The sequence below is a fragment of the Neofelis nebulosa genome, chromosome 7 (assembly GCF_028018385.1).
Source record: "Neofelis nebulosa isolate mNeoNeb1 chromosome 7, mNeoNeb1.pri, whole genome shotgun sequence".
Classification (NCBI taxonomy): Eukaryota; Metazoa; Chordata; class Mammalia; order Carnivora; family Felidae; genus Neofelis; species Neofelis nebulosa.
The window spans coordinates 86,845,059-86,867,613 of record NC_080788.1 but is presented as its reverse complement, the minus strand read 5'-3'; the positions used below and the strand labels follow the sequence as shown (position 1 = coordinate 86,867,613).

General features: G+C 39.5%; 1 protein-coding gene across 10 annotated transcripts in view; it reads left to right on the top strand.

Moving 5' to 3' along the window:
• The window catches only part of SLC25A21 (solute carrier family 25 member 21), a 484,023-nt gene that overhangs the window by 438,177 nt on the left and 23,291 nt on the right, over positions 1 to 22,555 (top strand). For all 10 annotated transcript variants that reach the window (XM_058738860.1, XM_058738859.1, XM_058738865.1 and 7 more), the window contains one exon: positions 10,442 to 10,606. In XM_058738860.1, coding sequence (XP_058594843.1) covers positions 10,442 to 10,606 — 165 coding nt within the window. The remainder of the gene's footprint in view (positions 1 to 10,441; positions 10,607 to 22,555) is intronic.

Sequence of the window (22,555 nt, the reverse complement as noted above, 5' to 3'; positions counted from 1 at the left end):
GGGGAGAACAGACACCTGTTTGGGGTCATTTCCTTGCAGGATCTTCTGAACTAGATGCACTTTTAGATATTTGCTTAGACCAAAGAAAAATTTTGGGTACCTTATAGCCTTCAACAAGTCAGAGGTGGTCACATATGTCAGCATTTATTTCCAGCAACTATCAGTAGCTGAACTGAGGTGGTGCTTTATAGACAATATTGATCAAATGGAAAAGTAGTTAGTAGTACATAGTCACCCAACATAAAGTAATGGAACTACACTTTCCGGAAAAAAAAATCTGAGAGGAATAGATGACAAGAATAACAAATTTGGATCTAGTTATTTAAAAATAACTACTGGTCATTTTTGGCAAATGTAGCTATTTCCTATGTCTTTTGTCTGGGACCCACTAACTCTAAAGCCTTCCTCCATTGACTAGCACTTTCTTTTATCCAAAAAGGAGATACCCTTTTGTTAATCTGTGCCTGGGTTGACTTAATCCAGTTATCAGGTGTTCCCACTTCAGCATTTGTATGGTCAAGAATAATTATTGCTTTCTTCACTCTGAGGCTTTTTTGGTTGTCAAGAAGTATGTGTGTTGGAGGTGGTGGGTAGGGTGGGGAAGAGAAAGGAAGGGAAAAAGGAATTAATTTAATGCTCAATGCATTTCAAGATTATACTCTTAAGAAAAAAATTTTTAGTCCAAGTGTGAAAGTAATGCATACAAAAACTATATATTTCTATCTGTAAGTATGTAAACATACTAAAAGTGATCTAGACTCCAGAGCAGTTCTGGCCAATAGAAATATAATTTAAGCCACATTTTCTAGTACCTATATTTAAAAAGATCAAAAGAAACATGACATTAATTTAATACTACACTTTATTTATTTTGATTTATTTAACTCAGTGCATCTAAAATATTGTCATTTCAACATGTGATCAGTGTAAAAATTATATGAGGTTATTTTACACTCCTTTTCATATTTGGTCTTGAAATTTCATGTGTATTTTATGCTTACAAGTAGATTTCAATTTGAACTAGGGCATTTCAAGTGTTCAATAGCCACGTATGGGTAGTGATTTCTTTATAGGACAGTGCAGTCCGTCATGCAAAGGAATTCATACAAACTTATAAATTATGATTACCTCTAGAAAGGAGGTCTAGAATAGGGGAGTGGAAGGTGAGAGTTTAAGGGAAGGGCTTTGTGTGGAATGTTTAACATGAGAATGTATTCAGCATTATCTGTGACCATTTAGTTTAAAAAGTAACACTTTCATTGTAGAAAATTTAGAAAATACAGAACAGTATAAAGAAAAGTATGTGATCCAAAAGAAGTGTTCTGTGGCTCTACCAGGACCAAGCCTCCCTTTAGGGAGAAGGTTCTCAGCTGATTTAGGTAGGAATGATTTGCTGGCTCATCTTAAGGCTCAATATTGCATAATTCAGATTCCATTGCTTCATTGACAGTAGCAGAAACCCTCATTTTCCCCTGCTCTATAATTTCTTTAAAAATTTTAAACCTTACATACAGACTATTGAAGAACATATATAAACAGAACTCTCTAGAACAGGAAAGCAATTGGTGAACTGGCAAAGCAGGCCCAGGGTTTGAGAGAGATGCACCCATCATGCTCTTTACCATTTCCTAACATTGTGGCCTTGAGAAAAGTTGCATGCCGAATGGTAAAGTGATGGCAACCAGTCCAACCATCTGACAGAGAGGCATCTCTGTGAAGTGGCTAGAAGCACAAGCTCTGGAGGGCCGTCTCAGTTACTGACTATGTGACAAGTTCATGTTTCCCACTCTGACTATAGCCCAGTTTCCTGTTTTGTTAGAGAAGAATAATAGTAACAGCCACATTAAATGGTATAATCAGGGTTGAGATGTGTATGCAAAGCTGTCTATACAGTCTGTCATACAGTGATGATTAAATAAGTGTTAGCTGTTGTTATGTGTTTTTATGAGAACTTAAATGTGATAATATATGCAAAGATCTTAACACAGAACCTGGTACACGGTAGGCAGTCAACCAGTAACAACTATTTCAAGATGCAGGTTGATCTTATAAACGCTTAAGTTTGCATAAAGACATTTATCTTGAGCTAGTACCGCAATTAATACTGGGCGGTCACAGGTGGCTCCAGTTGTGGGCACGTAAACAGCTTACTGAGCGATGGTTCGTTTTCTCCCTCAGCCCACCTTAGGCCATCCTCAGCTGCCAATAGGAATTCTTCATCAAGGCTTAAGGGCTGGCAGCCTAGTTACAGGGCCTTTTGACAAGGTCTTCAAACGCAGATGCAGGTCTCCTATCATAAACAGTAGAAACCGGCTACCGGCTTGCTGTGTGTGAATAAGTAGCATATAGCAGCAGAAGTTAGAGATTGACACTAAAAACATGTGAAGGCACTTTGGAAAGAATTCCACCATGATCAAGATATTCTTCCTCTGGAATAGTTTCACAAAATTCTTGATCAAGCCTTCCTGATCATCTCACGTGGAGGTTGTGAACTATAAGCTCATTTTTGGCCTTTGCGGGTAATTATAGCTACCAGTTGTGGTAGAACGCTCAATGGAGGGGCTGCAGGCAGAATGGCCAAATGGCTTGACAACACCTTTAAGGAGAGCAGAGCAGGCTCCTCAGAGGCTTATTTTGCAGGTAGATTAACGCTTGTTGTTCCGGCCGGTAGTGTCGGTCTCTCTGGCAGCCTGCCTGCCGTTCCTCCATGCTACCTTCATGTCGTAGATACGAACCACTGCAGATTCCTACACAGTAATTGTGGATTTTCCTATTTCGTCATCCAGAGGAGGTGAGTCAGCATGGTCCCTTAAAAATGAAAGTTTCCCAAGAAGTTGCTGTAGCTGGGAGAGGTTCCTGCAGCGGAAGACAGACTAGGGCAACAGTAGTCAACATTAATCTTAATGTAGTCTCAGCGTACAAAGAGCAAGGCCTAGAAAGAGGTGGTGGGAAGTAGGCAGATATCCCCGTTGGTCCTGTGGGGAGGGCAGAGCTGGTAAGGGGCCAGAATGGGGGGGCCCCTCTGGCTGGGGTCCAAAGGCAGCACTGGCTGAGAGAAGAGGCTGTGTTTGTTAGGTTCTTGGAGCCCCAACTGCAATTCCCATGAGAATTGCCAGGAATGGCAGGTGACTTGCTGGCTCCAGCTGCCTGGGTTCTCCCTTCTGTGGTCTAGGCTTGATTCTCTAGCCAGTCAAAAGTATGTTACCCATAAAGTGTGCCTTCCCACTCAGTTTAGCCATAAAGTATTCTAAAAATACAAAGAAATTGTGGTTCATTTGGTTCCCGATATTTCCCTCATATCCTTCCAGCTTCTGTGTAAAGTATTTCAATAGGTGTGCTTGTCTTGCCTCCACTTTTTAAATTACCACCATATCAGTCAAAGACTATAATCCCTGCCACACTTCCTCCAATTCCAATACCAGAATCTTGGCCAGCATCTTAAAATTCACAGTGAATAAAGAAAACCGGTCTCTAATTTAAATATGCTTGACCTTCTGTGGGGAGCAAAGTAATCACAGCTTTGTCATGCTCTGGTTTGGTTCAGTGGGTGTAAAAACATGTTCAAATAAAATCGGGATAGACCCAAATATCCCCCTGTCCTTCAAACTAAACCCAAGCAAAGTGTTATTCTGGTTTGTAGTCTCTTTGGCTAAGGACAAGGCTTGTCTGAGGATTTCTCTATCGGAGATGGTTTGCATATCCAGTCTTGCCAGAAGTGTGACTTTACAGCTTGTTGTCCTTATAGGACCTTTCTCCTCTCTAACTGGGTGCATCGTTTTTTAATCTATAGATTTGTAAGAACTAGAAGTCCCCTATCAGTTGTGCTTTAGCCCAGTGGTGTTTGGTTGGCATGCTCTCTGCAAGCCTGGAAAATGTGAATTTCTCCCCAGGAGCAAAATCTTGTATGAATTGTTTCCCAGTTTTTCTCTCCACTTTGAAATCTACTTCAAAGTTATTATTTGGCTAACGGGTTATGTTTTCCTTCCCTTGAGGTCTATAGGATTTGCCTCTGATGTGTGGATGGGGCACAGGTTTTCCTCCTCATTTTTATCTACATTACATATGAACATAATCATTCTCACCCCCAAATATGAAACTAAGGCTTAAGTGAATTGCAAAAGCCTGTTTCCCCTCTACTTAGTCTTTAAAGATGTTCAACCCAAGAAAGGAATAATTAGTCTTCTACCTTTATGATATGATTATAACTTTAAGGCTCAAGGAACAGATAGCAAATGTGTCATTGATGGCAGAATCTTTAACAATAGGGATTTTTAAAAAATTAGTTCAGGGTTTGATTCTGGTTTTCAATAACACCACTAACTTTCTCCTGGGAGCTTAATAATCTAATAGAGACCAATTAGATCATATATGATATCACAAAGCTTAGTGATTATTTTCTCCATAGGCATTTAACAGATGTTTAAACTTAGTTGCATTATGTAGAGTCAATATAAAGTAAATAGAAGGACTGTATTTTGTGATTATCTCTTTCAAGAAAGAGGGAAGTTGAGTTAGAGAATGAGCGTGTGGCTCTGTTTACAGATAGTGTGAGAAGCCAGCTTCAAGGGCATGTCAACATTCATGATGATGTACTGAGTTAAGTTCAAATTTTTCCTGCATTACTGTGTGAAACGCTGCCTGGAAACTGCTCAGTACATAAATTATTTCTTTCCAGTCTGTGATTCTTGTGGGCAGAAAAGTGAATTATGTATATGAATCCATTCCTATAGTTATCTTTCAACAATACCTAAGGCAGCAGCCAAGTTGTCTCTCTATTATCATTTACAGAAAATAGACTTCAGTCTTCCATTCAGCCGTGCCAGGAACTCTAGATTTTTGCCTTCAGAATTGAGACTTTGAAGTAATGATAATAGCTACCATTTACAGAACATCTACTATATGCCAGATACTGTGTAAGATGCCTCACATGTTTTTTCCTTTATTTGATTTTTTGAACTTATATGATTTTGTAAATGGTAAAAGTATTACATTGGTTCTTTCCTACAAATCAAGTAACACAAACCTACAAAAAGAAAAATTAGGGGCATCTGGGTGACTCAGTTGGTTAAGTGTCCAACTCTTGATTTTGGCTCAGGTCATGATCTCACAGTTTGTGGGTTTGAGCCCTGCATCGGGCTCTGTGCTGACAGCATGGAGCATGCTTGGGATTCTGTCTCCCTCTCTATCTCTGCCACTACCCCCACCCTACCCACATACACGCATACATTCTCCCTCTCAAAAACAAACATTTAAGAAAGAAAAAATAGTTTGTAATTTCCACCAGCACTCTCCTCCAACCCCAGTGCTTTGGTAACTGCTATTCATTCTGCCACTTTTTTCTAATGCCCACACATATACACATTCTTGGTATTTCAAATTCTCCCATTACCTCTATAAGGTCGGTGGCTTTATCTCTATTGTATAGATAGGGAAAATAAAGCCTAACGAAATCAGTAGCTCTAAGGAACTGAACAATAGCATAGAGTTCTCTTTCTAGTCAACCACACTACTTTTATTGGGATAAAGAAATGCGGATAATTATGAAACTTAAGGGAAAGTCTAAAGTGTTTCTGGAACCATGAAAAAACAAAGACTCTTTCTGTGTTGCCAGTCATTGAGTGGTCACCATTGTGGCCACAGCACAGTCACCTTCTTTCCTGCTCTGCCAACAGTGCAGTGTCAAGGCACAGTGTTAGCATCTCATCACCTGGAAAACCCTGTGTTCCTCCAGGAGTGGTTATTGGGTAGCAAGTTGGTATTGATGTAGCTTTGTGGCTTAGCATCTGGGAAAGTTTGTTTATGGCAAATTGTTATCCCCTCACAGATTATTTAAAAAATAGACCCATTCATCAAACATAAACTCTAGGTATAAACTGTAATTATATTCTGAGTGTCTTTTTGTCCATAATCTTGCTCTATTAAAATAAACTATAATGATGAATTAGTGAAGTATCTCAGCTAAAGAAATGTGTAAATGTGGAATTTTAGCCCAATTCATATTCTTTAACTTATATTTTGTCCTCAAAAAACAGGGAGGGATTTTTTTTTCTTTTTTCTTTTCAAATGTATCAAAATGCTTTGAGACTGTATTTGACCAATGAAAAACATAAGTGATATTCTATCTCCTGAAGAACCAGGGTATTCTCCTACCTAAAAGCAGCAACTGAGTCTCTTCTTTTTTTAACAAAGCAGTATTTTTCTGAAGGGCCGGTTATGGACACTCACTCCATTGTGTAAAGGTCTCATCCGGTTTGCTTTCCAGCCATGTGATGAAATTCAATGCAACGCCCTATTCCATTGGCTCTAAAATACAGCAAAATTCACCCTGCCCTAGGAAGCAGGTAAAGGAACGCATGTGGAGCGTGCTAACTTTTGACATGATGTGCCTAGAGCTCTTCTCTGGCTTTAGGGATGGAGGAAATTCATTGACACACACCCCACGTCTATACCTATTGGCCGTACTCTGAGAGCTATTTACCCAGAGAACAATGCCTTCTGCCCTCGCTTCAGTCTGTGATCTCACAAGCTAGTCAGAGCCAGCTATGGGCAGTAGTTAGGTGGAAGAACTCCAGAAAAAATAGCTCAGGCTGCCATAAGTCATCTCAGTGATTTGTTGGTAATACTGGACTCTCAGTGAGTAAGGAATGTGTCCCGGAGTGATGCCTGGGAGTATTGTGTAGGCGAAGAAACTTCTCTTTAATTAAGCCTCTTAAGGACTTTTGAAACAGAAATTTGATTCCATATTTCATAACCATTGTGGAATATTCTCATGGGCAGATATAAAAAATTATCAGCGTATCTCTCCAAGTAAGAGAAAATCAAAGCAAAAATCACTTGTTTCTAGAATATGAACAAAAAGTACTGCACTAGACATTTAGCACAGCACGTGGCACCCACTAGGCACACAATAGGAATTTGTTGAATAAATGAATGCATGAAAGAACAGAGTTCCCAGAATTAGCAGTTGACAATAGCTGAAGTGAAACTGAAAGACTTTGAGTTACATCAGAGGGAAATATTCTGACAGGTATCAGTGACCTGAAGATTTCTACAAAGCAGTGTGGAGAGCAGTGTGATATCACAGTATTAGCTACCTTCCTATCCACTTATTCTTCCCTGCTTGCGTTCTGGTGCAGTCAGTGAAAAGTACTTCTAGGAAGTTATAATGCAATTTGGCCCACAACTGGTAACTAAATACGAAAATTGCAGTGAATCTAAATGTTGGAAGGAAACTGAGCTGGTGGGTGACCTGCTGGGTTGGATAGTATTGGAATCATTTGGCTGATGATGCCAATCAGTCACCATTTTGTTTTGAAATGGAAGCCCAGTAATCAAATACGTTTAGTAAAATTCCTTGTGTTTACAGAGATCTAGTCAAAATGATTCTGTATTTTCCTATTTAAGCATCCCAGTGGAAGTCATGTTTTGCCTTTCTAATTAAATATTTGCTTACATGTGTGTGATACAATGTTGCTGAATGAAGCAAAAAGCACACTCCTACTTTTTATGGGAACAATCCTTAGTTTCCTCACCTGCAAAATAAGGAAAATATTACCCGCTCCTCACATTACAAGGTTGAGAAAAGCAATCAGATATGTTAGGATGGCAAAACCAAGTATGGACTTGGGGTCTGAGAGGCTTTAGTTGAGCACTGGCACTATGTCTGTGATCTTGAGCAAGTAACTCAACCTTAGTTTCCCCATCGGTCAAATGGGAATAATGATAATACCTATCTCACGCACTTGTTGAGAGGATTAAATAACGTGATATATGTAAACTGCCAAATATCTATGTTAGTGGTTAACATCGATGAGCACTTACTTGTTCCAGGTACATGGTAACACACATGAATATGCTCTCCAGGCTGTAGGCTGTGGCAGGTGGAGGCACAGCTGGTGACTTTTTCATTCCCAACCTTTGCTCCCATGTGACCTTGCTTCTGTAGCCCACAGACTTATCCAGTGGAGAATTCTTACCAACGATGTTAACTTTGAAGGATAGGGAAGAGGCCATTTTATAGGATCCACTGCTCTAGAGAGGAAAGTCCCTGGGGTGAGCAAGATCCCTGGACAAGATCTCCAGCCCAAAGGCTAGATTTTGTTAGGCCTCAGAGGAAGTAGACCTTTTCCTATTGCATTCTGGATGCATTTCCTGTGACAAATCACAAGGGTCCAGGGCTCTGGGAAAAGGAAAGGGCAGCCAGAAGGAAGGAAAAGGACGAAGCTAGTTATGCATGCCCTTCTTCTCTCTCAAATCAGCCTCTGTTTTTTTAATATCATTGCCTCCACCCAACAAAGAAATTACCTGTTGTTTCATTATTACAACTATTTTTATTGACAGCATAATTACCATTATTAACAGCTAATATGTAGTGAATGCTTATATAGGAAAAATGCATTGACTTATTTATTGTCATCACAGCAATGCGATGAGAAAGATGCTCTTCTATGATTCTATTTTTATTCTTATTTTACAGATGAGTAAAGTGAGGATATATAAGAGCAGATAAAATCCTTGCCCAAGCTAGCAAGTGGAATTGCTGAGACTCAAACCTGGAGCTGTCTAGCTCCAACCCATTATTTCTATCTACTGTGCTACTCCCTGATTTACCTAATGATTCACAACTAGAGTTCAGACGCAACCAGGCACTGAAGTTCAAAATGTGCCCCCTGGCTGCCTTCCTCAGAGCAGGAGAGCAGAGCTTAGGTGGTTTGCCCAGCATTTCCGGAGTCTTTCCAACAGAAATGAATTTCTGCTCAACTTGTCCTCAAGTCTGTTTTGAAAACCAAAATAAATAATTTGTGTTGATAGACAGTGTGCCAGAACACAAATTTAAAAAGTCCCATTTTGTAGGACAGAGAGTGAACTTTAACCTTCTGAGAATTTTTGGTTTTCCTATATGAAATGTTTGCTTATTATTTTTAAGATGCATTCTCATGTGTTTTTTTTCATGTTGCAAAAAAGGGTTTCCTTAAGCTTAATACAATTTATTGTACGAAATGAAAAGATGAAGTCGAGTGTAGTATTGTAGTTAGGAGTTTTTAAAACATCAGCAAAACCTACAGGATTTACTATATAAACAAGCTCAATTAAGTATCTCATGCTAATTACATAGCTATAAATACAAGGTGGATGAAAAACTTGATTGGGTTTGTTCTTCTCTGTTCTGATACAACCTTAATTGCACATGATAAGAAAACACTTAGAAAGCACATCAGACTGCCATGAACACTCCAGCGACCTGCTCCAGGTTATGCATGTTGGAGAAAAAAAAAACAAATGTCACATCAGTGCTTGCCTCATGGGGGAAAAAAAATTAAATACCGAACATTTCCCCCTCTTTACTATTCATTCAAAATATAACAAGGAGCAGGGCGCCTGGGTGGCTCAGTCGGTTGAGCGTCCAACTTCAGCTCAGGTCATGATCTCACAGCTAGTGAGTTTGAGCCCTGTGTCGGGCTCTGTGCTGACAGCTCAGAGCCTGGAGCCTGCTTCAGATTCTGTGTCTCCCTCTCTCTCTGCCCCTCCCCTGCTCATGCTCGCTCACTCGCTCTCTCTCTCTCTGTCAAAAATAAACATATATATATGGAGAGATACCCTTGGTACTGTACCTCCAAAAGGAAGCAATCATTCAACTTTTTAAAAAAAACCCACATGAACTGTTATTGTATTGTAATGAATTATAAACCTCAGGGCAAGCTACAGTGAGCTCTGTAGCATGTTCCAAAAGTAGCAATAGACTGGAATTCAGCAGTCAGGGTATTTTAGGGTCGGGTAATCTATCGGAAGAGTGGAAGAAAGTAAATTAAAGGTAACCCACTACTCCCAGCACCACTGACTCATCATTTATCACAGTGAGTGATACACACTGATTGCGCATCCTCTTGAGGAAGTCTACAAACAACTGCAATTTATCCATGCCCGATTTCTAACCTGGTGCCACTTTAAACTATTGAGCCACTGGAGTCAAGATTAATTGTAACATTCACTTTAGAAAAACATAATTAGAAAAGTAAATATGCTGGATTCAAGAACCAAATATAAATTCCTTTTGGATTATGCACAGTTACGGATTACCAGTTTATCTGTATGGCTAATCCCCTCCATTACTTTGGATAATCCAGAATTGGATACAGCTATTTACATGTAGGTAGTGATGATAGGTATTACATGACCTTAGTTTCACTAATTCCAACAAAGATGTGGGTTTTTTGCTTTTTGGTTTTTGCCAGAAATCTTCCCTTTCAGACCTGTATGCATGCAATTTTGTTTACTTTTTGGGCTTCCTAATTTTTAAAAGCATGGATCTAGGCATGATTATGCATGTTGGAGACAAAAATCGTCCCTAATAGTTTTGCCTTGAAGGGAAGCTAAAATGGCAATTTACTCTATTTCACGGTCTCAAAGATGATCTTTCTGGCTTTCCTCCTCTCTCCTACAGCAACCATCCACTATGAATTATGCAAGACACATCATTAAGAAGGAAGGCTTGGGACTCCAGGGCCTCAACAAAGGATTTACAGCAACTTTGGGACGTCATGGGGTTTTCAACATGGTTTATTTTGGCTTCTACTACAACGTCAAAAACATTGTTCCTGTCAATAAGGTAACTATTTAATAGATTAAAATCCTGGAGAAAAATGTCATCAGTGATGACAGCTACATTTGGAGAGTGTTCGTCATGTCCTAGTCACTGTGCTAAACACTTATATCTAATTTGATCCTCACAGTAGCCTTATTCCTGGGCTGTTGTTATTCTTATTTAGGAATTGGAAACTGAGGCTTAGAAAACTCAGGGCGCCTGGGTGGCTCAGTTGGTTGGGCGACCACGGCTCAGGTCATGATCTCACGGTTTGTGAGTTCAAGCCCCTCATCAGGCTCTGTGCTGACAGCTCAGAGCCTGGAGCCTGCTTCACATTCTGTGTCTTCCTCGCTCTCTGCCCCTCCCCCACTCACATTCTGTCTCTCTCTCTCTCAAAAATAAACATTCAAAAAATTTTTAAAAAAGAAAAAGAAAAATCAAGTAAATTGTTAAGTAGTTAATAGCCAAGTAGAGACTTGAAACCAATTCTGACACCACAATTCTTCTTGAAGTATGCACCATTACATCTGAATGCTTCCCATTTATCACAAATGGGAACTTCTAGAAACTGTGTTATCATGTAATTTTTATCTCAGAAGCGTAACCTTCTCAAGAAAGTTGAAATTTTCATATTCTACATAAATTTTGAGCTCTGGGGAAGAATTATCAGCCTAAAATTTAAATTTTACGTAGATACTCATTTTTAAATTCACCTACGTTAATTAGGGTAAGCAGTAAACCAACTCTTTAAGGATCATTCACTTTCATGCAAAATAATAATAATTATATATGTATATATATATATTTAATGATATATATATTTAATAAATATATATGTAATATATATATTTAATATATATATATTTAATGATTATTTACAGATGCTAGCAGCCTTTTAACTTCTACAAGATGAAAGTAGCACATGATGTGCTTTAAACCTAGCATCTTTTCAGCCATTACAGCACAATTTTCCCCCACCATTATATTGCTTGCTTGCATCAAAGATTGCAATCCTGGAAGCACCCGCTGGGGACACATTTTCCACATGCAGAAAATTTCCCACAGGGGTTCACTTTTTTATTTTGCTTAGTACAAAGTACAGATGGACTTTTATAAATCATAAAAATATTTTTAATGTTGCTACCACTAGACTCTTTAGTAAAGTTGATTATACCTACCTTTGCCCAGCTATTGCCCATATTCTAGGACAAGACTTAAGTAGCAGCTGAATCCAGGGGATGTTCCACATTAGCCATCCGTTGGTATTACCTCTTTCACTAGCCAAAGTTGTTCACCACATTTTATTGTATTTGGAAATCTTATTTATTTATTTATTTGTTTGTTTGTTTGTTTGTTTATTTAGAAATTTTTCAGTGTTTATTTATTTTTGAGAGAGAAACACAGAGCATGAGCAGAGGAGGAGCAGAGAGAGAGGGAGACAGAATCCAGGCTCTGAGCTATCAGCACAGAGCCTGACACAGGGCTTGAACCCATGCACCACGAGGTCATGACCTGAGTTCCAAAGTCAGACGCTTAACCAACTGAGCCACCCAGGCACCCCTGGAAACCTCATTTGCTGAGTAGAAGCTTATGTTTTGTTGGCCTGAAGTCTGTGATTGACCACAGTATATAAACACCCTTCCCCCATTGATTGACAATTCTGACTCCAGTGGTCCTCAGAGTCCTCCTTCTGTGAAGAAATCCAGAAATAGAATGCAATAAATACTTTGGTCTTGAATGATACAAGAGAGTTCAACTCTTAATACATTGAGGTTCTTTTTAGCAGGAATGGACTAAACAATTTGTGGTTCCTTGGACAAAATGAAAATATAGGACCCTTGTTCAAAAATTATTAAGAATTTCCAGACCAAATAGTAAGGCAGTGAAACCAGGCTCTTCTATGTGTAGGCCCTGGGTGACTGCACAAGACACAATCACATGAAGTTGACTCTGTTTTTTAGACTCTGAGATGAGTAATCCATACAACATGGGAGACATGTCCATCTCTCCAGCTATCCAAAGGCTTGAAACAGATAGAAATCACACACAATGAAATAAATTATATGATTATTATATATTTTATTACACATATTTGGGCATGTATTTTAATTAATACAGTATTATAAAATGAATTTGGTTATATTTAAGAAAGAATTCACGAAGATTTATATGTGGTCATATCTTAGTGCTTAAAATCCACAAGTGTGAATGTCACTCTAAAATTAATCAATGCACTTATGTTATTAAATATTATGCATTATATAAACACAGAACTTAAATACTCATTATTTAAAAATACAGCATGATATCTTGAAACTATGGAAAGCACTCATTTATCTTGCCAGTTTGCAGCGGTCAGATCATACCGGCTCTTATAGGCCACACTAGGGATTCTTCCCTTTATCTGAAGAGCATTAGGAAGCAAACCAAAGATTTTAAGTCGAGGAATTACCGAATCACGGTGGCTACCAAGTGGAGAATGCATGGAATGGAGGTGGTGAGGGAAGTGCAGGGTATAACATGAAAATGATTTCAAAGTGAGATGCTGGGGCCTTGGACTGTGTTGTTCATGGTGGAGACAAGGAGAAATGGACATTTTTGAGAAGTCTTCAGAAGGCAAAATCTAATGGAGTCCATGTATGCATGTTGAGAAAAGGGGTGGTGGAGAGAGATGATGCCTAAGTTTTTGGCTTAAGCAACTGAAAGGATGATGGTGCCATTTACTGAGAAAGAAAACCACTGAAAGAGAAGCAAGTTAATGGGAGAATATCATGGGCTCAGCCTGGAAACTGAATTTAACTACCCCCAGAACGAAAGTGCAGATGTTGAGTCAGAGATTGGATGTGGGTCCTGGAGCTGCAGAGGAGAGATCTGAGTTGGAGATACACACTTTGAAGTCATCATAAACCTGGGCAAGTGTCCCTTTACTGGGTGAAAGATCTTGAGCCAATCACCTTGCTGCTCTGAGCTTCAGGTTTTTTATATTGTGTGTGTGTGTGTGTGTGTGTGTGTGTGTGTGTGTATTTTATTGTGTATTGAAAAGCTAAGATGGTTCTTTCTACCTGACATTATTTGGAAGATCAAGATAAGTGGTATGTGAAATTGTTTGTGAATTTTAAGGAGCATTGGAAAAGTTAGGTGTGGTGGTGCTGATGACAGCAATCAGGGAAGGAGAGAGGTGGTGAAGCGGGTGGTGGAAACAGCACGTAGAACCCCATGAAGAATGTTTCCCCAGGACTGTTCCTTTTGCACTTAAATGAACACTGCGGTCTTTTCTTGTCTAGAACAAAGTCATTGATTTTATGTGTTCTGTAATCTAAGCCTGATTCAAAACTGGAAAACCAGTATTCTTTAAATTTAAACCATAATAAATCAATCCTTTGTGAAGGGGAAGGTATGATAATCATTAAAACATGTTGAAGAACGTCATCAAGTTGTTAACCATGAGGAGGAGGTGGTGTTCCTTGAAGGCTTTATTCCATCTTTGCTGTGGGCTGTCTCTAGCCATACACTTTGTTTACAGGATTATTATTTCAGTTGCCTTACCCAGCAATTGGTCATTCTGTTGTTCCGAGGGAATTTGAGATTTCACCAATCCTGACTGGCATGAAATAATTTGAGATTTTTCTTTAATGTATTTTTTTAAATCCATAAATTGTCTTACAGCGTTTTCCATTTTCAAAGTATTTTATTTTAAAAGAAACTGTTTATAATGATCTCTGGGGAGTGGAAACGAGAAGTGGTGTGTGTGTGTGTGATAGAGAGAAAGCAGCAGTGAAGAGAAGTACTTTTTTCTGTATACCATTCTGAGCTGTTGAAAGCCTCTGCAATAAGCATGTATTAATTTTATAATAAGAAACAAATCAGTGAAAAGTTCAATAGAGTCTCATAAAATAGAATAGCTAGTTAGCTTCTTCACATTTTATTCAACTCTAAGGCTGTGTATAGAGGTAAAATAAGATCTTTAAACAGTGAGCCTAGAGAACTCAGTTCACACATCCACCCCTGAAGTGTTTAACCCTTCAGACTGGTGACCTCTATTAGATTTATTTTTCAAGTTATCACAGATAACTGTCATTTTCAGATAAGTAACTGTCATTTTGAGATAAGAAAACCAAATGAGAAGTTATGGCCCAGGGCAGAAAGTTACTGAAGTAATTTATCTGAAGTTATACAGCAAGGGGGAGGGAGAGAACCAGGGACCAGAACTCTTTCCACTATACCATGCAATGCTTTAAGTCTACTTAAAAAAAAAAAAAACACTTATTTATTTTGGGGAGAGCACAACCAGGGGAGGGGCAGAGAGAGGGGGACAGAGGACCCAAAGCGGGCTCAACGGTGACTGCCTGATAGCAGTGAGCCCAATGTGGGGCTGGAACTCACGAACCACAAGATCATGACCTGAGCCGAAGTCAGACGCTCAACTGACTGAGCCACTCAGGTGCCCCATCTCTACGTTTTACCTTGTATTTTGTCATACATAAATTACAAGTTACAAATGATCACTGAAATTTAAATATGTGAAAGAGCTAGAATATCCAGATAATATAACCAAATTCCTCTTCTGTCTCATTCAGTCCTGTAACCTGGTCCTCCCTTTTTATATCCTTAGTCTGTAATCTATAGAAACAAAGAATTATATAAGTCACAGCCTTGGAACAACTGGGCATTTGCAGTTTGAAAATGGTGCCCTGGGTTATAATATTTTAGATTTATTTTTAGGATCTAACTGTTCCTATGGTGGGTAAGAATATACAATAGAGAAAAGACTTCTTTGGATATTAACTGACCATGGAATTCATTTAATGGAGGCATTCATTTACATCTTGCAGTAAATGGAATGGAATGTCAGTATAAAGAATTATCCCTTCTCTCCAGAAAGAGGCATCACTTCTCAAAGTAAAGCCCACTGGAAGCAGGTATTGATTAACTTAAATGCTGACATCTTTTTCAAATATCCATGGGAGTAAGCTTTCACTGCAAAAATAATTTCTTTCATCCCTACTGCAAGGTGGGGATGTTCAAGCATATTATTTGTGATGTTGACACAGAAATGAGAATCCTAAGATTAAAATATTATATCTCTTTAATAATTGTCCTCTAGTTTGGTATTTACTGCTTTTCGAATGTTTCCATAACTAAAATAATAATAATAATAGTGGAAATCACTGTCGAAAGCTCGTGGCTGTCAACAGTATTAAAATGTGCTTTCAGTTTGCATCCTAATTAAGCATGTTTGCAAGTTATTTTGCCAAAAACAATAGACCTTTTGTGTTGAATTTTGCCATGATATAAATTACATGTGTGGGTTAGAAATATTCTGGGAGAGAACAATTTTTCATATGTTCAATTTTTCTTACTTAATAAACCATTTAGACCTGTCCCTATGGTCATTTTACTACAGACAGCATTAAGTCAAACATATTTTATTTTCTCTTAAAGTAATATTTATAAAAGATTGCCTTTTGGAAATGCAAATGTTTTTCTTTTTCTTTTGATTTTTAATGTTTTCTTTGTTTTGTAAATTCTGTAGAAAGTCTGAGGGTGGTGCCAGACGCACCTCAGTTTATCAGAAGAAATGTGGAAATGTGTTAGTTTCGTGATTTAAAGCTATATCCTTCCCTAAGGTGTGCGCTAAGCTGAATGAAAAATGCACCTTTGGGTTCAAGTGGAGAGCTTAGACAGAGCTGTTTGTATTTTGGAAAGAAGAATCTCAGTAGAATTAGATCATGGTAGGATTTAATTTATGGCCATTTATTTTTCTGATTCTCTCTTACTCCATCATTAGTCTTACCAATCATCCGGTAATGGGAAGGGCAAGAGCATTAAAGTTTCATTAAGAACAACTCTCCTTTCTGGTAACCACTGGGGTAAAACTACAAGTATATGTTATCTATAAAATTCCAGGATATGTGACAAGATTCTGTGGTAAAAAGCAGTATCTTTCATTGGCAGTTTTCACAGACTCCCTGGGGTATGTGTGCTGGGGAGAAGGAAGACATGGGGGAGGGCAGAGAGAAGGGGGCAAGGATTCAGACACTTTCTTAAATAAACTTTAAGTCAAAAATTTCCAGGCAGGCACCACCCAAGTGGATGGAAATGTGGTACAAGTAGCTTTAGGTTCTCAGTGGGTTCCTTCTGTTCATTCATTCCAAGAACGTTCATGGCACACATGTGATGTCCCAGGCGCCATCTTGCTAAGTGTCAGCGCTGCCCCTGCCTTAGTAGGCTTCGCATTCTATGAGAGGAGACCGATAATAAAGACGTCATGGCACATGGAACTGGATAGTGATAGTCATGATGAGTGCCATGGAAGGCAACTATCAAGCTGTGGGAATTTAGAAACCAGGATCCCAATCTAGACCAATGGCAGGGCAGGGCAAGGAGATAGGAAAGGCCTTCCTTCAAAAACGATGTTTAGGCTGAGGCTCAAGGGTGAGGATTGGCCAAGATGAAGAGGATGAGCAGAGACCAGATATTTAGTCAGAGAGAAGAGGATATGTGACTGCCCTGAAGCAAAAAGAGGCTTGGGGAACCAGGGATAAGACGAAGAATGAGGATAAGCTGGTATATGGTGAACCCGAGGGGAATGGAGGCCATGCAGGCTGCAGAGGGCATCTGGCCCACAATGTTTTAGGTATGTAGAAATCACTTGACTCCTCTTACGTGATTTAACTCAGGGTATATGTCGAACAAACATATTACATAAGTAGTACTAAATGGGCATGGGAAAGCGTCATTTATAGAAGCAGTCCAGAAGTAGAATCTCATGAAATAAAGTTGGTTCCAAGCCTTCTTCTTGATCATATGCCTACCTCCATATCAAAGCATCTCAGTGTGTCCTTTCTCTGACCTCTCAACCTTTTAGAATTTTGTTTTGGAAACCTGGTTTGTCAGTTTTCCTTGGGGTCAGCACCTTTATTGAGGTAAGGAATAAACAGAGCACACCAAAATGGAAAAATCTTACTGAGTTCCCAAGGAAATATATTAATATTTTCCTGCATTTCATACGATAATACTCAGCGATACAATTGACTCTTAGACTGTATTACCCACCCATGTCAATATTTAAAGAGAGGTATTTAAGGAGAGGATGTGTGTGTGTGTGTGTGTGTAGGTATATATATACATGTGTATGAAATAATCAAGTGATAACTGTTATGCTTAAACCCTAACCCATTTTGATATTGTATGTGTTTTATAATTTGAACTAAGTGGGTAAGACATTTAAAATTATTTTACATTTCACAACACTTTAAGGAAGAGCTAGCTCAGGGAAAAAAGGAATTTTCATGGCTATTTTCTGAATGGCTACATTTAGATGCTGAGCTTTTAACAAGACTTTGATTTCATTCCAAAGCCCAGAGCCCTGCAAGGATAGGATCTTGGGAATACTCTACATTCCTTAAAGAATGCTTATCAATTAAACCATCTCTTTTTAGTTAGTGACCTTCTGTGGAGTGAGGAGCTAGCATTTCCCCCAAATTATCTCACATAAAGAGAAAACAAACACTGTAATAGATTCTTCTGATAGCTGTGAAGTGGAAACAACTGTATTTTTTAATTAAGCTTTAATAGCAGGTATTTTCATTTCAGGGCAAAACAGCATGATACATGACATCAGGCAAACAATGCTTTTGTCAAAGTTTATAAACAAAACAACAGAAGAGAGCCAACGTTAGAGAAGATAAAAGATAGACTGCAAGCTGACTTGACTCTGAGTTGATGTGGTCCCACTGAAACTAACAATAACTAAAATGCAAATTTCTTCATAAAAAAAAAGATAAAAGGCAGTTTGTTCTCACTCAGGCTGCCTCCTTGTTCAGTTACTAGGAGCCAACTACCGATTTCAGCTCCCCACATTATTTTCATGATGACCATTGCCAGCTGCGGGGCAGGCAGCGCTGAGCCACTGTTATTTGCCTTGCAGTTGCTACCAGGTGCTTAACCAGTGTGCCTCTGTACCGCCTTTGTAATTTGCTTCTGAGACCTTAGTTCTTTGCGTATGACATCTGTAGGGAGGAGAAAGAAAACATTTATTAAACACCAAAGATGTGGCAGGCCTGGTGTACGTACAAAATGAATATGGCATAGCACAGTCCTTTCATTTGAGAGGCTTTGCAGGACTCTTCCCAGAGAACGTCAGAGTTTGGTGCCCATCTCTGCTAAATCCGCCAAAGATTGAACCCAGGCCATCTGACACGACAATCCATACTTGTAATTGTTGTATCCAACTTCTTCAAAGGTATGGATATGTGAGCCTTTGAGTTTTTTCTTCTTTGGAAGATGTCCACATTTCCTCAGCTCCTCGTCAAGTGACATGAGTTTTGGTCCTCTCTATGGTCTGTGTCCCCCACTATAGATGCATCAGATTTGTCAATGTCAGTGTCAAAACTGAACATAATACTACAGTTGTCAGAGAATCAGTTCAGAGTACAGTAGTCTCAACCCTTCCTGTGATCTGAACACATGTTTGTTTTGTTTTGTTTTGTTTTGTTTTTTTATTTTTCATTTAAGTTCAAGGTAGTTGGGGGCGCCTGGGTGGCTCAGTTGGTTAAGAGTCTTGACTTTGGCTCAGGTCATGATCTCATGGTTTGTGAGTTTGAGCCCCATGTTGGGCTCTGTGCTGACAGCTCAGAGCCTGGAGCCTGCTTCAGATTCTGTCTCCCTTTTCTCTATTTGCCACTCCCCTCCCAGCACTCTGTCTCTCTCTCTCTCTCTCAAAAATAAACATTAAAAAAAATAAATTGAAACTAGTTAACATACAGTGTAGTCTTGGCTTCAGGAGTAGAACCCAGTGATTCATCTCTTACATATGACACCCAGTGCTCATCCCAAGAAGTGCCCTCCTTAATACCCCTCAGCCCTTTAGCCCCTCCAGCAACCCTCAGTTTGTTCCCTGTATTTAAGAGCCCTTATGGTTTGCCTCCCTCTCTGTTTTTCCTCTTATTTTGCCTTCCCTTCTCCTATCTTCATCTGTTGTGTTTCTCATATTCCACATATGAGTGAAATCATATGAAAGCTGTCTTTCTCTGACTTATTTTGCCTAGCATAATACACTCTAGTTCTGTCCACGTTGTTGCAAATGGGAAGATTTCATTCTTTTTCATCACTGAGTAGTGATGTGTGTGTGTGCGTGCACACGTGTGGGTGTGTACCACATCTTCTTAATGCAGCCAAAGATTGTACAGAAATAAATTCTTTTTTTTTTTTATTTTTTTTTAACGTTTATTTATCTTTGAGACAGAGAGAGACAGAGCATGAACAGGGGAGGGGCAGAGAGAGAGGGAAACACAGAATCTGAAACAGGCTCCAGGCTCTGAGCTGTCAGCACAGAGCCCGACGCGGGGCTCGAACTCACGGACTGTGAGATCATGACCTGAGCCAAAGTCGGACGCTTAACCGACCAAGCCACCCAGGCGCCCCCAGAAATAAATTCTTGAGAAATTTTTGTTGGGGTGGAAGGGACAGAGAATGGGTGTTGGTTTTGCATCAAGATGTTGATATGTATAAAACTATGGTCAGTTAAAATCCCCAGAGTATGTGAACTGCAGTCAAGTCAAGTCTCCCCTTGAACTTGTACAGTTTGTATTCACTGTGCTTAAAAGTAATCCTGTGGGTTCAGTCCAGTGCTTGTGATGATAAATTTTAATATTGAGGGCCTCATCTGTCATTCTAGCTTCCCCTTCCAACCTGTGTAATCAGCAGATCCAAGGGCAGGCCTTTCACATCTTGACCCAGGTTCATCCAGCCCCTCATCAGGCTGTCTTATGGACACATCTTTCACAGCTGAGGGATCTCCAGCTGTACTTTTCATCTCTCCTCCCTCCATTCAGTATCTTATTAATCAGGATAACATGGAAGACTTATTCAAGTAACTTTCTAAAATCAAAGTGTACAGGATGATTCAAAAGGAAATTAACTTTCAAAAATGTATTACTAGACCAGGTTGTCTGCAGTTTCTTCATGTGAGAATCCACATGAAATTCCTGTTTGTATCACCTCTTTTTTGGCAGCCTTGAGGAGATGGCGTCACAACTACCCCTTTAACGATTGATGGTGGTATGCCACAAAGGGGATAAAATGAATTAAAGTATAGAATGTGTGTTGTTAGCACAGACTGACCATTGTAAAATTATGGAAGTAACTGAGGGAGCCCATTAAAATTGGTTTTGACCACATGTTTGTATATATAATCTAACTACTAATAGATTTATTAAAATGTTCCATTCTTTTTTTTTTTTTTTTTTTAAATGTTTTTATTTATTTTTGAGACAGGCAGAGACAGAGCATGAACAGGGAGGGTCAGAGAGAGGGAGACACAGAATCTGAAACAGGCTCCAGGCTCTGAGCTGTCAGCACAGAGCCCGACGCGGGGCTCGAACTCACATACCGCGAGATCATGACCTGAGCCGAAGTCGGCCGCCTAACCGACTGAGCCACCCAGGCGCCCCAAAATGTTCCATTCTTTTTGAATCACGCTGCTATGGTCCTAACATTCTCCCCATCAATTTATTTACCTATTAGCGGGAAGAGAAAGCAGAGTAAGAGTTCTATCAAGAAGTAATTTGTGGGGCACCTGGGTGGCTCAGTTGGTTGAGTGTCCGGCTTCGGCTCAGGTCATGATCTCGTGGTTCGTGAGTTCGAGCCTGCGTCCAGATCCTCTGTCCCCCTCTCTCTCTGCCCCTCCTCCACCTGTGCACTCACTCGCTCTCTCTCTCTAAAAAATAATTACAAAAAAAAAAAAAAACAGCAATTTGTGATACCCTGAAAATCATGTGACTCTTTGTAGGACCACTATATTGTCTTTAATTGTCTTAAAGCAATTTACAGCAACTTCTTTCAGTCACTTCTCAACTATAATTTTAATTTTTCAAATGGCAAACCTATTTTAGCAACTTTTGACAAGGAACAGTAAATCCAATCTAGCATCAACCAAGGCCCATCCTGAATGGAGAATGTTTCTCTAAGTGTGTTTATTAAAGACTATCTGGGGCGCCTGGGTGGCTCAGTCAGTTAAGCAGCCGACTTCAGCTCAGGTCACGATCTCGTGGTCCATGAGTTCGAGCCCTGCGTCAGGCTCTGGGCTGATGGCTCAGAGCCTGGAGCCTGCTTCCGATTCTGTGTCTCCCTCTCTCTCTGCCCCTCCCCCGTTCATGCTCTGTCTCTCTCTGTCTCAAAAATAAATAAAACGTTAAAAAAAAATTAAAAAAAAAAAAAGACTAAGGTAGTATCCAGGGTGTACTGAATTCAAGTTAGGTCAAAGCTAGTCAGAGAGGATCTCAGATGCAGTGTGATGACAGAAGGAATGAGTGAACTGTGGGGAGCAAAGGAAATTTAATTTGGGCTGTCATGAGGTCGTAGGAAGATTCTAAGACTAGACTTTAAGGTGTATATTCATGCTGTTCGCCCATTGCTACACTCTGTTAAACCTTGCCTTATGGGTAACAGCAGGCTTCCTGGCCAGTCTCCCTCACCACCCCTCGTCCTCACTAGCTAACAGATCTTGCTTCCCCCATCTTGCTTACCCCCTCCTTCTGGCATGTCTCTGTGTGGAATGTCTTCTTAAAGATGCCAGACCCTAATCACAAAGGCCTGTGAGATGGGCAAAGGTTCTGTTTATCAAGCTAGCAGCCAGCTGGCCAGTCATGAAGCAAAGCATCAAAGCCCATGCCAGGGAAGGTAAAAAGAGAGGCACATGCTTCTTTTGATCAAGACATTTTGCCTTTCTGCATATTAACTTCTTAAGTGCCATTGCCTTAAATTACTAATACTGTCCTTTAGCTGTGGATATAATGTTTGGATAAGATGGTTAAGTTAGTCACAAATATGTAGAATGTTGATTGTTAACTATTTTGAGTCATATGATCTCATTTCCAATGACGTGGTAACTTTTGTTGAATTCTTAAAGGTTATGGAACATCATGACCACCAATGTTTTGGGATCACTTATTAGTGTTTCTTGTTAAGCTG